Here is a 19,128-nt window from a genome sequence, read left to right as displayed (position 1 = left end):
TAGCCTTGCGTAAGTTTACTGCTGTTTAGAGAACTACAACTGGGAAAATATTGCAGATATATCATTATACATCTGTACATGATTTCCGGAATATTATGTTTGCCACAGATTTAGTATTTTTTATGGATATAGTTTTTTTGATATGTAGGCTTCAAAGATATGTTTTATTTATGTTGAATGACAAGCTGTCATGATGATAGATATGAAAACAGAAATATTGTTGATTGAGTAAACTTATTTCAAATTTTATGTATTTTATTGAAATTTGGCACATGTAATTGATGTGATGTACAGGTGTGTAAATTCAATTTTTTTTTAATCAAAATTAATATATATAGTTGAAATGGTAACGGTATTTTTTTAATGATTAGCTGTGTAATGATATGTTGACAATGAATTCTTTTTTTCCTTTTCCCCGATTTTTTTTTGTTTCTTTTTCTTTTTGATAACGTAATTTGAGTATGGGTTGGGCTGGTATACACCCTCATTAATAAAGTTTCATTAATAGTTGTAATAGTAATGATTTTGTTTTTTTCCAGTGTTGAGCAGTGTTGCCATGTTGACAGGATATTATTTCTCTCCTTTTTTTTTTTCGTTTTTGTAAAAGCGATTTTAGAATTGATTGGACTGGTACCCTTATTGATTGATCACTTCTTGTGATTTGCCACATGTGACCACCGTAATGTTTGTTCTTTTTAATATCATGTCTCTATTGTTTGTACAGAGCACCGAAATAATATGTCTGTTTTTATAATTATGATTGTAAAACATGTGCAATTCAGCCTTTGGCTGCCAGACATGATTTTTAATAAAACCTGTTCAGTTCAATTCAACTCAATCTCCATCTTCATCCTAGCAACCTGTCTCTACTTGAAAGATATAGCAATTTAAGCTTTAAATAATGTATATTCATACAGACAAGACACACGCCGAATGTTCAGTTCTTTACAGATTTATGGCTAATATCGAGAATTTCTGTCGTGTTTTATCTATCAATTTTTTTTTTTTTTTGTTAATTGGATCGGTGTCATCATCCAAAGGCGAACACAATCATGACAATATTGGTTGATATACTAGTAGGCAAAATGTATATTATCTTATTCTACAAAAGAGAGTAAGCGCGCGCCTCAGGCCCAGATAAGATAAAAAGTATAAATAGAAAAAAAAAATCCAACAAAATAATGGTTCTATTCATTATTATAAACGAACATATTGCTTTTTTTCCTTTGCTGGTCAATCCGACAAACCGCGATAAGCTAATGGAAGGCAAACCTCATACCCCGAAGCGCATTGCATATGTCATATCAAAATGGGGGTTGGACAACTCTACCGCGGGATAAGTCGTCCCTGGACAACTCGTCCCTACCCCTGGACAGCTCGACCGGGTCGAGTTGTCCAGGGGCGGGTTTGCGATTGGACAACTCGACCCAACTTTATTTGTGCCAGATTTTAACAGAATGAAACACATTTTTGTCATAATATTGACATAGGTTAGTAGAATAATGTATGAAAAAAATGTTTTATCGCATTTTAAGGCAATTCCTTTTTATTTTCTGATGCTGCGAAGCAATATTTAACGATATCTTCTCTGCTCTGAGAATCTCGGTGACGGAGCTTTTTCTTGTGACGAAAGCTTGCATGGCAAGGTGAAATTTGTTGAGAAATTTCCAATAAATGCTTAACACCCAGCAATGAAATATGGTATTTTTACATAGGTACATGTGTTTTCTATCCTTGGCGACATTTTCATAAGCAGAGGAATCATTTTAGTATGAAAAATGAAACAAATGTCTACAGTATGTCGAATCGTCTTCGTTCGTACTTGTTCGGTTTCCATATCGCGGGACGCGCGCCGCGCTGCTAGCTGCTGAGAGGCTCGGCTGGGCGTGGCGCTCGCCCACTGGCATGGCCACCAGACCGAACCCCCTCCCACGTGCACCGATACCAGCACAACTTGTGACGACAGCCTGTTTGGTAAGGTGAAATTTGTTGAGAAATTTAGTTTAGATGCGAATAACCAACAATAAAATATAGTATTTCATATAAGTACATGTATTTTCTATCCTTCGTGACATTTTTATGGGCAAATGAATCATTTCAGTAAGAAAAATGAAGCAAATCCTATGTCGAATCGTCTTCGTTCGGTTTCCACACCGCGGCACGCTGCTCTCGAGAGTGGCGCACGCAACCACCGATACCGGCCCGCGGGCCCCCGGGCTGTAGGGCTGGCAGTCGTGCTGCTCGATGGGTGGAGCGAGCTGTGTCGCTGCGTAGCTACGAAGTCGACCGTGATCTTTTCTTCGATATTTGAACTAAATTCCAGTCAATGCAACTATTTCATACCTTTCTCTTAACTTTGAACGATGTTATACTGACTAAATGGTTTGAAAAGTGTCTGAAATTTCAGACGCTATATTGATTCGTAAATAAGTCATCAACAACATGACAACCAGTCTTGTCATGCAAGCCCAAATTCTCCGCACTACCACTGCCATACGCTACCCACAAGCTATGGAGAACCTGAATCCATATTGAGACAGTACTGTGGGGACCAGTACTGTACTGTCAACAAATGGAGGAAAAAGGATGGTAACAACAAAGGAAATAAAATTTCTCACTCCTTTTCTTTTACTTTTTTTTGTGGTTTGTTTATTTCTGTTTTTACCAAAAAAAAAAGAAAAAAAAAGGAGAGTTGCTCTGCATGTCCTGCATTCATAAAAAAAAAGAAGAAAAAGAAAAGAAAAGGGTGTACATGAGGTACTGGCTGTCTTAGCTTGGCTGAGAACTTCAAATGTATGTGTGTTAATCCTCTATTTTTTTTTTTCTATGCACTTCTCTCTCAGTCTTTGCAGAAGATATTACTTTTGGGGAAAAAAAATGCCTGTTACGTACACTTAAACACTTAGGCCCGAATTCACGAAGGTGGTACAAATGAAACCATGGTTTAAACCATGGACAAAAACCATGGAGCGCCAAGTGTCGCACGGAATATTTCGTTACGAAATTGATCATTTCGTCGAGAAAATGACCGTTTCGTTAACGAAATTATCATTTCGTGGACGAAATGTTCATCTAGTTACAAAATGTTGTCATTTCTTAACAAAATAATCATTTCATCGACGAAATGACTGATTTCGTGACAAAATATTCCATGCGACACTTGGTGCTCCATGGTTTTTGTCCATGGTTTGGACCATGGTTTCATTTGTACCACCTTCGTGAATTCGGGCCTTAATGTAAGTTATATTTACCAGTAATTTCTGACAGTGCTTCTCTGAAGTTGATGATATGATCTGAACTAATCCTTTTTAAGAAAAAAAGGGGAATGAAAGGGGGGGGGGGGGCATCCAAGGCCTGCGTAGAACATCATTCTAATATACCCTGGACATAGTTGTGTCAGAAAAATCATGTAAAATTCTGAATTTCATTTTGTTACCTATATGTATGGTACCCGTACAGGTTACATTGCCTCTCTCTGTCAAACTCAAAGGTATTATATTTTTCTTATAATAGAATTATGGTCATAATAAAAATATTTCTGTATGGTACTGTACTTAAAATTATCTCTGTCTTTGCTAAAGATAAAATCTGCGAAAACTGTTTGACGTTACAGACACTTCACTACACATTAGTTATGGTGTAACATTATCCTTAGGCTGCTTTCACATAGAAGTATTCGTTATTCGGTATTCAGTATTCGGTATTCGCTATTCGCTATTCGCTATTCGAGCACCGAATACACCATCACTCGCACCGTCAACTCACCATCCCATGTAGTGAGGATTTCTTCCTCCTACATCGCAGCAAATCTTATAAACAATTTCTAAACTGCATTAGAATGTCGGTCTACATGCTTATATTTGCTAACGGGCAAATCCAGACCAAAAGTGTCATTATTTCATAAACGAGAGACGGTATACGCTGCAAGAAAATCGAACAAGCTCGATTCCCACTTTGCTATACTTTTCGCAGGTATTCGGTACTTTCGAATAGTGCCCTCTTATGTGAACCGGTGTGAGGAAATCCTATCGTTCGATTCAAGCTATTCGCGTGCCCTCGAAAAACGAGCCCGAATACCCGAATAGTATACTTCTATGTGAAAGCAGCCTAAGGCCATGTTAAAGTCCATCAAACCATCCAGTTCTCTCTAAACCTTAGTTTCATCAGAGAAAACAATGTCACACCTTTCTTCATAACATATTTCTGGTCTTGACATGACTAATTTTCATCACATTTCATTTATCAGGGCATAAAACAAAGGTGCATTTTAATTCCATCTTGTCTTATTTTATGTCCCAGTTTGATGTGAGTTCATCAATCTGCTTATCTGGTATCTAGATATTATAATTTGTTGTTGCCATGGCATTGCAGTTTCTCCCACTGATGGAAATGTGTCTTTCTCTTCTTCTGGCTAATGCAAACAGGACTCCACAGCTGGGATATTCAGTTGCAGGTGCAAGGTGGTTAGCAGTGCATCAAAAAGGGACCCCCCCCCCCCATGGATTCCTTGTGCAATTTTGTTGTTGGTCTCATCAGCAATGGCCAACACAATTCTAATTATGGTCATAATTAGATATTTCTATGGTAACATAGCATACAAAACTGTGTTAACCCCATTCATTTTATTGAAGAAAGTGTTTCTATGCAGCTGGCATCCAATGATCATGGCATAAAGGTGAATTCACCAAACTTTTTAGGTGACACTGATTAAATTGATGATGACTTGATCCCTTCACGCAGCAAATCGTCACTGCAAACCATTAGGGTCAGGGTAAATGTCTGTGTTATGCATTTGTTTATTTACCCTGACCCTAATGGTTTGCAGTGACGATTTGCTGCGTGAAGGGATCAAGTCATCATCTGTTTAATCAGTGTCACCTAAAAAGTTTGGTGAATTCACCTTTATGCCATGATCATCGGTTGCCAGCTCCATAGAAACACTTTCTTCAATGAAATGAATGGGGTTAACACAGTTTTGTATGCTATGTTACCATATAGAAATATCTAATTATGACCATAATTAGAATTGTGTTGGCCATTGCTGATGAGACCAACAACAACAAAATTACACAAGGAATCCATGGGGGGAAGGGGGGTCCCTTTTTGAGAGAGATTAATGCAAAAGGGCTCGTACAATCAGAGACATTTCCTCCACTTTTTTTCAATGACTTTGATCTTCAGTTTTAATAATAATAATAGTGATACAGTACATTTATAAGGCGCTTAATACGGATGTTTCTAAGCGCACAGTTTACCGGGAAAATTAATATTTAGACCAAAATAATACAAAAATACCAAAATACAAATACAAAAATATCCAAAAAGAAAAGATACAGTGTATAAATGCGATGAGTAGGCCTACTGAAAAATCAAAATCAGTGTGCATCTCCATCGACCAACCCACAACATTCCAAAGGACTACTAGTATCTACTAAAAAGTTTTATCATGGATTCCTTGTGCATTTTTTTTTGTTATGCCTCCGCCACGAAGTGGTGCCAGAGGCATTATTGTTGATGGTCTCATCAACAATGGTCAACACAATTCTTTATCAAGGATCCCTTTATAATTTTGTCAGGTAACTGGACAAACGGGCTACAGTTGGACATTTTTTTGTGATAGGTAATATAATAAATTGTATCAACCTTCCCCACCACCACCACCACCACCACCACCTTATCTCTCTTTCCAGGCTCTCTCTCTTGTATCTCTATCTCCCCTTCAAATCCCCCAGTTACAGATTAAAATAGTTTTTGAATACCAATTCTGTGAGTTATAACTACAAATGTATCTCCTTTTGGATGTCAGGTAGTCAAATCACATTCATTTGCAATCTTTACATTATACATGATTGAGGTTTGCTTTTTTTCTGTAATGTTCCCATTTTTCGGCCATTTCCCTCCTTTTGTGTGTGTGTGAGTGTGTATGCAATATGAACTTAAATGAGGAATAAAGATAGTAAAGACAATGAGTCCGTCATGTTTGACTTTTTTTTTGGGGGGGGGGGCAACATGACTGTTATATTCTGATGATTTAAATGATCACATGATATTTCTTTGCTGCTAAAAGACATTATGTGGCATACACACACATGTGCATGCACAAATAAAAAAAAAAAAAGAAGATACTGTGACGTCATAACTTGACCAAAAATTTACCATCTATTTTCAGCCTTCTTATAGGTTAGTTGTTTTTTAAGAGTACTTATAGTTTTTTAATTTCATTTGTAGAATTCCAACTATACCTATATTGAACATTTTGTCCCATCTTCGTAATTTATCTTCAACAATGTTATCAAACTATAATATAGACCACGGGACTTGATTCTCATCAGATTGTGTTATGTTAGCAATTGTCTGTGAAAACAACAACCATATAGGCCCTATGGGTTAGAAATGTGAAATTGCTCATGTTATAAAAAGCTTGTGTGTTTGTCCTATAGGCATCATAAAATGAAATGTTTTCCTGGTTCTACAACATACTCCTATATGTACACACATTGTTTTTTAAGTGTAGCAAAAAAAAAAAAAAAAAAAAAAATCTGCTGAAAAATGCTTATCCAATTGTGGAGAGCCAGTGGAGTAAAATTGAGTCAAAAGGGGCCTGAGCTTTCGATCCCAGCAGAATCTTTGTCAGAGACAAAATAACAAACAGGCGGGGAAAGCAATCATATAATAGGACTTCACACATAAAGAATAGTCAGAGACTGGCTAGGGACACAGAACAAGGAAAACAAAAGGGGGGTAGGAAGTCATGGGCAAGGAGCCCAACATGTTTAGGGAGGGGGATTAGAGTGGGAGGCGGACAGACAAAAGGCTGAGGAGGGTCAGTGATGATCCAGATCCGAGGACCAAAGGGGGAAACCTTTGAAGGAACAGGATGAATAGGGAGGCAATATCAAACAAGATAAAGAACAACAGAGGGATAAAAAAGGAAAAGAGTGAAGAGCATGGGGGGGCTGAGCAAGCAGTGAGCCTTAATAAGGTGTACCAAGAGGAGGCCACAAAATGAAAGTGAGTGTCAACCAACCAATGCAAGTTCTCAATCATATCAAAGGCAATAATAATAGTCATAATAATAGTAAGAATGATAATGATAATAGGGGCCTAATAATGATAATGATATTGATAATAGAAATAAAAATGATAATTAAAAAAAAAAAAAAAAATATATATATATATATATATATATATATATATATATATATATATATATATATCTGGGCAGATCAGACTTCTCCCCTTTTGCTTTATATTCCCCAATTTCTATCAAACTTTAGTGACCACTGCGACTTCATTCTGAAAGGTGTTTGCTTGTGTTGTTGCAACATGATAAATGTAGGCCCTACATGGTGGCCCAGGAAATTACAAAAGGACTTGCAGATCGCACTTCTTCAGTTTTTAAGTGATTAGACAAAAGTTTACAAAATAGCACACACGTTGAGCTAAATGTAAAGCTGTGTATGCCCTTATATGCAAACTTGCATTCGGGAGGGGGGGGGGGGGCATTATGCACTGCTAGACACCTTGCCCCTGCAACCGAATATCCCAGCTGTGGAGTCCTGTTTACATTATAACATTTTAATCAGCACTGGGGAGAAAGTGTGTTGCCATGGCAACAGCAAATTATGGCCCTTTAAATGGGGTAATGGACTAGCCAATAAGACTTGATATGCCATTTTTTCAATTAGAAATTACCAGATATATGGAACACATAAAAAAAAATGGATATTCAAAGTGCAAGATACATTTTTAAAGAGTAAAGTGTGGTGTCATGGTAACAGCACATTTTTGATGGCCTCAAAATCAGGAATGCCGTGCAGGGTCATGAAATTCTTTTCCAATTTGTGCACATTCAGTCGGTAGAAATAGTAATTATGATAGATACATAATTATTTTTTTTTTAGGTCAAATAGGCTTTAATGGAAAATACCAGTATTTAAGTGGGGGTATAAATCATCTTGACAGTGACATTTCTAGTTTTCATTTATACTCCCTTCTTTGAAGTGCTATTCAGCAAAATTTGAGGTTGTTCTATCTAGATACCAGATAAGTAGATTGATGAGCTCACATCAAACTGGGACATAAAATAAGACAAGATGGTATTAAAAATGCACCTTTGTTTATGCCCTGATGAATAAAATGTGATGAAAATTAGTCATGTCCAGACCAGAAATATGTTGTGAAGAAAGGTGTGACATTGTTTTCTGTGATGAAACTAAGTTTTAGAGAGAACTGGATGGTTTGATGGACTTTAACGTGGCCTTAGGATAATGTTACACCATAACTAATGTGTAGTGAAGTGTCTGTGACGTCAAAACAGTTTTCGCAGATTATATCTTTAGCAAAGACAGAGATAATTTCAAGTACCGTACCATACAGAAAGATTTTTATTATGACCACAATTCTATTTTAAGAAAAATATAATACCTTTGAGATTGACAGAGACTCGGAGAGAGGCAATGTAACCTGTATGGGTAGTACCATACATATAGGTAACAAAATGACATTCAGAATTATACATTTCTGTTTTTCTGACACAACTCTGTCCAGGGTATTAGAATGATGTTCTACGCAGGCCTTGGATGCCCCCCCTTTCATTCCCCTTTTTTCTTAAAAAGGATTAGTTCAGATCATATCAACTTCAGAGAAGCACTGTCAGAAATTATTGGTAAATATAACTTACAAACGTGTTTAAGTGTAACGGGCAATTTCCCCAAAAAATAATATCTTCTGCAAAGACCGAGAGAGAAGTGCATAGAAAAACAAAATAGAGGATTAATACACATACATTTGAAGTTTTCAGACAAGCTATAACAGCCAATACCTCAGGTACACCCTTTTCTTTTCTTTTTTTTATAATGAATGCAGGCATACAAGATGAGAGCAACTCTCCTTTTTTTCTTTTTTGGTAAAAACAGAAATAAACAAACCACAAAAAAAAGTAAAAGAAAAGGAGTGAGAAATTTTATTTCCTTTGTTGTTACCATCCTTTTTCCTCCATTTGTTGACAGTACAGTACTGGTCCCCACAGTACTGTCTCAATATGGATTCAGGTTCTCCATAGCTTGTGGGTAGCGTATGGCAGTGGTAGTGCGGAGAATTTGGGCTTGCATGACTGACAAGACTGGTTGTCATGTTGTTGACTTATTTACGAATCAATACAGTGCCGGTGAAATTTCAGACACTTTTCAAACCATTTAGTCAGTATAACATCGTTCAAAGTTAAGAGAAAGGCATGAAATAGTTTCATTGACTGGAATTTAGTTCAAATGTCGAAGAAAAGATCACGGTCGACTTCGTAGCTACGCAGCGACACAGCTCGCTCGGACCACCCATCGAGCTCCACGACTGCCAGCCATACAGCCCGGGGGCCCGCGGGCCGGTATCGGTGGTTGCGTGCGCCACTCTCGAGAGCAGCGTGCCGCGGTGTGGAAACCGAACGAAGACGATTCGACATAGAATTTGTTTCACTTTTCTTACTGAAATGATTCATTTGCCCATAAAAATGTCACGAAGGATAGAAAACACATGTACTTATATGAAATACTATATTTCATTGTTGGTTATTCGCATCTAAACGAAATTTCTCAACAAATTTCACCTTACCAAACAGGCTGTCGTCACAAGTTGTGCTGGTATCGGTGCACGTGGGAGGGGGTTCGGTCTGGTGGCCATGCCAGTGGGCGAGCGCCACTCCCAGCCGAGCAGCAGCTAGCAGCGCGGCGCGCGTCCCGCGATATGGAAACCGAACAAGTACGAACGAAGACGATTCGACATACTGTAGACATTTGTTTCATTTTTCATACTAAAATGATTCCTCTGCTTATGAAAATGTCGCCAAGGATAGAAAACACATGTACCTATGTAAAATACCATATTTCATTGCTGGGTGTTAAGCATTTAATGGAAATTTCTCAACAAATTTCACCTTGCCATGCAAGCTTTCGTCACAAGAAAAAGCTCCGTCACCGAGATTCTCAGAGCAGAGAAGATACCGTTAAATATTGCTTCGCAGCATCAGAAAATAAAAAGGAATTGCCTTAAAATGCGATAAAACATTTTTTTCATACATCATTCCACTAACCTATGTCAATATTATGACAAAAATGTGTTTCATTCTGTAAAAATCAGGCACAAATAAAGTTGGGTCGAGTTGTCCAATCGCAAACCCGCCCCTGGACAACTCGACCCGGTCGAGCTGTCCGGGGTAGGGACGAGTTGTCCAGGGACGACTTATCCCGCGGTCGAGTTGTCCAGGAACCATCAAAATCACGTTATTCTGATATTCCAGGGGGAAAAAAAGTTACATGGTATAGTAATTTTGTGGCATTGGCAATCGCATGGCGGTATTTTGCGTAATAAGATAGTAACAAACTAGCACTTTTACGAAGGTAAGCGGGAAAAAGTAATGAAATTGGCAAGATTCGATAGTTGGGAAGTGGATAGGGTATGGCAGACCGATGGCGGGCCGACTGTTTCATTGAGCTATCTATGAAACAATTCTTGTCGTCTCTGGTGATTAAGGTGTGAATACGTCATTTATCATCATCTGACTTTGCAGTACGTGTTTAGTTACATTGACCCGACGTGAGTGTGATTACTGTTCAGAGAAGATCTTGCTTTAAAACTGCTGCACCAAGAGGATCGGGGATGGGGGGGGGGGGGGGGGAGGGGAGGGGGTACAGTTCATCATCAACTGGACACCTTGGAAGACCAGCTTAGTGTAGCTGAATATGGGCTATCCAGCCATCTTCTCAGATGGAAATGAACAAACAACAACTGTATCATACATTCTCCCCTATATACTTGTACATTATAGGCGGACGTGCTGCTTCAACATCTGGATTGCTCAGTGTTGCTAGTTAGTATGGGGACGGACGAACATAACATAACCATAAAACTATGGAACAATCTCCCCATCAGCATCCGACAAGCCGATACACTAGATTCATTTAAGTCACTCCTCAAAACATATCTCTTTAGGCAGTGTTATAATGTGTTTGTAGTAGTAGTAGTAGTAGTAATAGTAGTAGTAGTAGAAGTAGTAGTAGTAGTAGTAGTAGTAGTAGTAGTAGTAGTACTAGAGTAGTAGTAGTAGTAGTAGTAGTAGTACTAGAGTAGTAGTAGTAGTAGTAGTAGTAGTAGCGTAGTAGTAGTAGTATTTGTAATTGTCGTATTATTATGATTATTTACTGTAGATTATGTGGATGTCCTTATTCATTGTTTTCTTCTTCACTTGTTCTCTATCTTTGTTTTTCCCCAGCGCTTAGAAATATGATATTAAGCGCTTTATAAATGTTATGTATTAGTATTATCATTTTTATTATAAAATCCTATAACTATTGAAAGAATCGTGTCGTCTGTGAAGACCATTTCGAAGCAGAAAGCTTTAAGGAAGACATGTGAGCAAAGATGATGAATTACAAGACGAAGAAAAAGGTCCTCAAGCCAGACGCCATACCTACAACTTTCGTTCATCGGTCATGCACAGTATGATAACTTACTTTGGTTCATATCACATACGAGTTAAATAAACAAATGAAATAAAACTGTCCTGTTGAAATTGACAAACTTTCGTATGCGAGCGTGAGTAAAGTGAGACAAGTTCAGTGTGCAATGTGTGTGCTGCCGCGAGAGGATCGGTTGTGAGGCTGCTACGTCACGCACGACAGGTTGTAGGTAATTGCGCAATGCATTGTCGCATATGGCTAGAACTAGGCCGCGTCTTGTGGAATAAAAAAAGAAAAGAAAAAGAAAGAATGATTAAAAACACTTCTGTGGCGCGTTTTGTAAGATTAAAATAACATTTCAATGTGTGCTATTATTTTTATACTTTCCCCTCGAAAGGCTGATAAATCGTCCGATCCTTCCCTTCAACTATGAGGAGAAAAAATTCATTTTGACATTATGAGACTACGATTACAAATACACAATGACTAATCCAAAGTTCACATTAGCACACATCCGTTTGCCATAATGTACTCGGGATGCTCGAGCATCCTGATTTAAACCTTTATGTGCCACGTCTATTTCCTGTCCATAGACATGTGTGTGAAAAATTTTATATGCAAGTTAAATTGACTTTTTGGCACAGAAACGGTTTGCAGCGCCTGATTTGGTTTACACAATATCGCCAGACATCCTTGGATATTTCAGTTCAGTACAGAAACCCCCGTGGCTACACGTCAAGATTATCTATCGGAACACACATTCACGGGTAAGTGAAGTGAAAAACTAATATCACACTACAGTTTGTAATAATGGCATGATTCGTCTAAGTTTCTGTTCAGATTGACTCCTATATCGAGTTTCGTCTGTGTATAGAGATTTTCTCATATCTCGGAACCACTATTGACTTAATTTCTGGCGTACATGTATATACGTGCATACTTGTCATCTTTTTGAGTTATTTCGAGAGCTTTTCCAGCCACTTTTCAATTGCCAGTAATATACTTCGAAAAGTCTCTTTTACCTTAGCAGTGGATATATGATTATATATTTTTTGATAATATAAGATAATGTTAAGTCGTGTCTCCTCCCCCACTCTCTCTCTCTCTCTCCCTTTTCTCTTTTGTTCTTTTTTTTTTGCTTGATTCCTTTAGCCCTGCGTAATTTACTGCTGTTTAGAGAACTACAACTGGGAAAATATTGTAGATATATCATTATACATGAATACGGAATATTATGTTTGCCACAAAACATTGTTTGTTGAGGGAAGTATATTATTGACAATGTCCATTCAAAATTCATTTGTTGCACGTTTAGTGGAAAGTGATAATCATGTGTAATGTATAAAAATATCATTGTCGAAACGTAGGTCCTACAACGAAAGTCGACTTCACAACTCAAGCAGATGCCGTGTCCCTGTCTGTCGCAGATCTTGTTTGAAACAATGTTTTGTCAGTCTGAATTAAAAACTATAATCACATCACATAGCTAATTGATGTCAATACCTGCTAAGAAATCTCTCAAAGTGAGATCTGAGAGCAAAAGTTAAGTTTGTGCTTGGAAATGTAAATTTTCCCATATGTCATAGTTAGGGATTTTTTATTATTATTTTTTTTTTGCCCTCAGAATTCTTCTACTAAGAATCTCGCAACGCGAGATCAGACCGAATTAAAAGAGTTGAAATATAGGCTTTACTTGGTCCTTTTCATTTTCCTAATATGATACTTAGGAAATTTTTGCTTTGTTTTGTTTTGTTTTTGTTTTTGTTTTGCTTCAGAATACTTCACAATGTCTTCATTGGAACAAGCTGTGATGAAAAGTCTCCAATGTCCACTGTGTATCGATCTCCTGAAATCGCCGAAACTTCTGTCATGCGGTCACACTTTCTGCAAGGACTGTCTCTATCTCCTTCAAGCTTCAGGCGGGAATCCCAATCATATTTCCTGTCCACTCTGCCGCCAGAAGACGGAGGTGAAAGATGGGAATGTATCGAACCTTAAGACTAACCTTCAGGTCCAGTCTTTGGTAGACGAGATGGCAGGAGCCATTCAGCCATGCACGATATGTGATTCGACGGATCGCCCCAACGCGAAGACCTACTGCCTAAATTGCAGGGCGTACATGTGTGATGGATGTCAAGTAAAGCACGGTAAGTGGCCTTCACACACTGGCCATCAGGTAGTCACCGTTGAAGACATCACACAGGGGAGGGCGCACATTAAAAAGGAAGGTTTTATGTCCTAGTCATGACCAGGACGAAGGAGAGCAGTACTGTTCGGATGTCTGCCTTGATTGCCTGAAGATCATGTGTATGAGGTGTCGAATGCTGGATCACCAGCTGAAGGATCACAAAGTCTACAGCAATGCCCAGTACAGCAAACAGAGATTACAAGAAATGAATGGACTAAATGAACAAAGTAAAATTTGTAATGATGATTTAGAAACTTTCATCAAGAATGTGAGTCAGAAGAGAACAAACGCCATCGCACATATCGAAGAGAAAAAGAAAGAAATCAATAAGACTTACGACGAATATGTGAGGAAACTGACGATGAGGAAGGAGAAACTGATTCGACAACTTGAGCAACAGAAGACGCAGGCAGAACAAAAATTCAAAGATATATTGGATGGTATTAAGACGCAGATTGCAAGAATCAAAGGTTCCTCGGAATTGGCAAACAAGAGTTTAAAGGCGCCGCTAGAGGGCGGCACAATTGTGATGCACCAGACACTTTTCGACGAATTGAAATGTGCGATTGGGAAAGATAAACCAGATCTAAGTGACGCCAGTTCGCTCGAAGCACATGTAAAATGTATTCAATTTCAGTCAAACACATTAACCAATGAGTTCAATCTTGGTAAACTTCAGAGGGTGGAGTGGAGAAAGGTCGTGGAGAAAGAGCTTCATAAGAAGGGTCATATGAACACAATGACCTTAACACCGACAGGTCAGATAGCCGTAGGATTTAACAACGGTGGGGTTTATTACTACTCCGGCAACGGTGAGCTGTCACCGACAAGTGATCATGAGTACATAGGCATTCGAGCAATGGGATATCTCTCAGATGGTCGGCGCATCATTGTTGGCGGGTCAAACAAAATATCACTTTTTGCTGTAAACGGCGAAAAGTGTGACGTAGAATTTGACACTTTGACAGAGAGTGAAGGCGGAATTTGCGAAGTGTCGGTAGACAGTGAAGATTGCATTTACGTGAGCTACAGGAAAGCTCAGCTGATCAAAGTTTTCATGAAGTCAGGTGGGAAAGCAGTGCGTGAGATACCCTGTAAAGACTACATACCTACACATCACTACCCGTTGAAATCAAACAAGGAGCTTGTCGTGAAAACTCATAAAAACTCTGTAAGGGTAATCGACGAGTCCGGCGCGTTGAAGAACATTGTCTTGAAGGATGGCGACATCTATCGTGCCTATCCAGCAGTTTGCAGCGATGGCTCCATTTTAATAGCCTGGTTTAATGAGAAAGAAAGTCTCCTTAGCATCGATCATTACTCTAGTGACCTGAAGTACAAGGAAACACTCGTTGACGGTCAGCGTATTGACATCCCTGACAGAGCGTGGTGCTACCTCCAGCAATTCAACCGTTCAGGAGACATTGCTTTCTGCAAGCCCGACAAACTCTACATTTTTCACAAATCAATCATGGAAGTGTGAGATACAATACATCTGTCACTTTGACGATGGTTTTGAATAAGGCACACACACACACGCACACACACACACATCTTAAATTGTAGGTGTAGTGGTATGGGATGGTTAAGTGATGGTGAATGTGTAGTGATACATTTTGAATATATTTGGAAAGAACATTCCCATAAAAGAAGGTGATTCAACAGTCAGTGGATGTAAAATAGGATATAACAGTGTAATGTGGTTGTAGGCGATAGAGGGATGCCTATAAGACATTTGATGCTTAGAAAAGTCAATACACTTACTGATTTAGAATGATATTCACGGCTTGTTAGCGTATATTGAAAACCTAGCCACTCTTCGCTCCTCTTCTGCCAAATCCCTCAGTTCATCTTCCTCTATACAATTATTACTTAATGGCCCACGTACGAGAACCCATTAACGGCCGTTAACGATCGCCCCGTCACTGTACAGGCATGCTAGCCTGAAAACATTAAACTGCACATTACTTGAATATGAGACCATTTTGAAGCAAATAATTTTCACACAATAGAGATAATAATGTACTCTCAAATGAATCCCACAAGGTTTGGAACAATCATCCCCCAGCATTCCCACTGATTCCCACTGATCAGTTACTAGCCATCCCCTTTAATTAAAACTCGTCTGTTTATTCAGTTGTATTTTTTTTTTCTGGACCGCACACACTTAGTTATTAATTATTGTATCGTACTCTACCACATGCACTTTTTTTCTCTTTTTCTTCTTCCTTTGTGACTGTTGTTTTGGTTTTGCATTGTTCTAATGTTATTTTGTTTTCTAGTCTTTTTGTGCACTTATAAACATCAGTATAAAGCGCCATATATATATATATATATATATATATATATATATATATGCAATTGTTATTATTGTTATTATTATTATTGTTATTATTATTATCATTATTATTATTATTAATATTAATTTCATTATTATTATTAATAGTATTATTATTATTAATATTATTATTATTATTATTATTATTATTATTATCATTATCATTATTATTATTATTATTAGCAACAACTGCACTGCATCTTAACCCTGACTCATTGGATTTGAACCGCAATAAGGAACCACATTCATATCAATTTCTCTTTAATACTACTTTGTATTTTTACATTGCAGTCGCGGTGCATTAACAGTATCCGTTAGTGTCCCATCTAAAGTAAGATTTTTTTATACATCTTTTCATGGTTACTTGAACTGTCTTCTTTTCTAATCTTTCTCTGCTGCTTTACAAGAATAAAGTCAACAGTGAAATGCAAACCCTGAGATAACTCGTTGTCTTGGTCAGCGGATCGGGGAGATAGAAATCTCCAGTCTAACCATGCAAAATCCCTGGTTGCAACAATTTACCAACATCAACTGGGGGCTACATCAAAAAGTCACATTATGCAGAGCTTACAGGAGCTTGGCAGTTTGGTGACTTGTAGAGTTTCTTTTAGGTAAATTGAACTCCATCATTAGGTTGTTAAGGTTGTTTTAGATTTATATCATTCTTTATAACCGGCGTAATGCTCCAGTGTAAGCACACTAAGTGTGTGTATTTATTTGGTCAAGTCTCCTTTTGTGCTCATGTGATCAATTCATTGAAATAATCAGTAGGTGTAGTACATGTAATAGGCTGTGACTGTATCAAATTAGTGTCTATCAACAGGAGCGGATCGAGGAATTCCATAAAGGGGAGGCGCCTTTACAAATTAATGGGGGGCGCGCGCCCGGTGCGCCCCCTCTGGATCCGCCACTGTATCAATGTCGAGCACAACAGCGCTGATTGTTATAATGCACATATATTTGAGTCATATCGAATTAAATTGTGATGAAAATGCATGTCGATTACATCAAGTGCCTGGGCTTGTGGACCCCTATGGAAACCAGCTCTGCTGATCAGGGTGTTCCACCCCATGAAGTGGCAATAAATTCAAGTCTAGTCAAAGTTAAAGGACAAGTTCACCTTCATAGACATGTGGGTTGGGTGAATGCAGAGATATTAGTAGAACACATCAGGGAGAGTTTGAGGAAAATCGGACAATCCGTTCAAAAGTTATGAATTTTTGAAGTTTCTGCTCGCTCAAGGCGAGAGAAGACTACTACAGCTTGTGATGTCACATGTGTACAACGGTATAAAGAAAGAATAAAGAAAATTCAACATATTTTCACTTTTCTCGCATAACAAAAGAACACTTGACTTCTCTCTTTCAGAAGGCAGGGGGAATAATATTACCCTTAACATATATCACAAACAAGTCGAAGAAATGTGCACTTTATTCAAAAAGTGAAGTTTTGTCAAATTCTTCTTTTATTTTCTTTATATAGTTGTACGCACATGACATCATACACTCTAGTAGTCTTCTCATCCAGAATGGGGGGGGGGGGGGGGCAGAGATAGTGACTGCGCAGATACTTAAAAAAATCATAACTTTCGAACGGATTGTCCGATTTTCCCCAAATGTTCACTGATGTGTTCTACTAATATTGTTGCATTCACTCAATCCACATGTATGTGAAGGTGGACTTGTCCTTTAAACTTCTGTCTCATGCAGACTTAGTCTTGATGTCAGCCGTAGTTTCATGCGTTGCAATCCACTGTAACCACATCACACTCAAAAGCCTTTTAAAACAAGAGATTTCCAAAGAAACAAAAAACAATACTACTCTGCTGTTTTAAAGGTGAATCGTAAGCTAAGGCCCTTCTATATACCAGCTACATGGCGATAGAAGATTTGTGCTTGACCAAGATAAGTGAACTTCGTTATTTTCTTTTTTACAGGTGTAAATATTAAAAACAACAACAACAACAATAACAACAACAGCAACAACAACAAAATGAGCCTAATTGTCATTAATTCCTATTTCTTGTATCATTGTATATTTTCCATAAGACGGGGTAGATACTCATGTGCATCCAACGTGTAAAAATTGATAAAAAACTTACATGAGTTTAATTTCCTATAGAATACAGACGTCAACTAGAGAAAAAAATAATTAGACAGATGCAAACCATGGAAATACATTGGACTTCCCCATGTGAAAGGAACTAATGTTAATACATTACATACAACCAATTATGCAGATGTACATCGTTATGTTCTGTCTTTAAGTGTTGCGCAATAGAAAGCCAGAGAATGGAATTCAAAATCAAAACGTTCATACTTTACTCATTTTGCTTCTCCTGTGTGTGCTACCTTTACTTTTATTCCTCTGACGTCACAGCAGGGTAAGCACTGATCGCATTACATTCATTCTTGCATTTTTCTCCCTATGTAATTCATCAAGTCCCATGAATTACTGGATAAGATGTTGCTTACACTCCAATTTGTGAATGATTTCACATAAAAATACATCGAGAATAGGTGTATACATTCAAAATGTCATATCAGTTACCCTGCATCACATCCATATTAAATGAACAAAACCGTTTAATGCCTTATTAACCCCTAACATTATATAGATGATGACTGGCGGAGGAGGGAACATACCGAATGTTCCACCCGAAGAGTTTGAAATGCTATTGAGGGAGGGCAGTCCCGAGACGAAGTCGACGGACTTATAGCCTTCCGAAATAGCATTTCAAACCCTGAGGGTGGAGCGTTTGGTACATGTTCCCGATAATAAAAGTCATCATCTGTTTATTACGTGGGTTAGTCAAATACCATCATCTGTTTATCCTATTGATTGCGTGAAAAATATGATCGTTCAATCATTTGGTATCGTTTGTCATTTGTTACGCGAAAATGTTTTCCCATGGGAGAACATTACAAAAATGTTCTGCCCATGGCGAACATAACCAATGCGCCTCCATCACGTGAGTGTGTTTAGCCAATCAATAACCGGTATTTGACTAACCCGTTTAATATAAGATATTGTGACATCGCCATATTGTTATGTACGGGACCCTCAGGTTTCTGCAGTCAGAGAGATAAACCGAAGAGGTTGGTTAAAAGTATTGTTTACCATTGTGGACAGTGATTAAGAATGTTAGAGTT

The 19,128-nt window shown here is 38.1% G+C and overlaps 1 protein-coding gene across 1 annotated transcript; it reads left to right on the top strand.

Moving 5' to 3' along the window:
* The first annotated feature begins 13,236 nt into the window (after positions 1-13,236).
* Positions 13,237-15,121, top strand: LOC140233660 (uncharacterized). Its single transcript, XM_072313761.1, is given in 2 exon segments — positions 13,237-13,674; positions 13,676-15,121. Coding segments are annotated over 2 exon segments (1,884 nt in total).
* The last annotated feature ends 4,007 nt before the right edge of the window (positions 15,122-19,128 follow it).

This window comes from Diadema setosum, chromosome 10, assembly GCF_964275005.1.
Source record: "Diadema setosum chromosome 10, eeDiaSeto1, whole genome shotgun sequence".
Taxonomy (NCBI): domain Eukaryota; kingdom Metazoa; phylum Echinodermata; class Echinoidea; order Diadematoida; family Diadematidae; genus Diadema; species Diadema setosum.
This window is presented reverse-complemented; position numbering and strand designations above follow the sequence as displayed.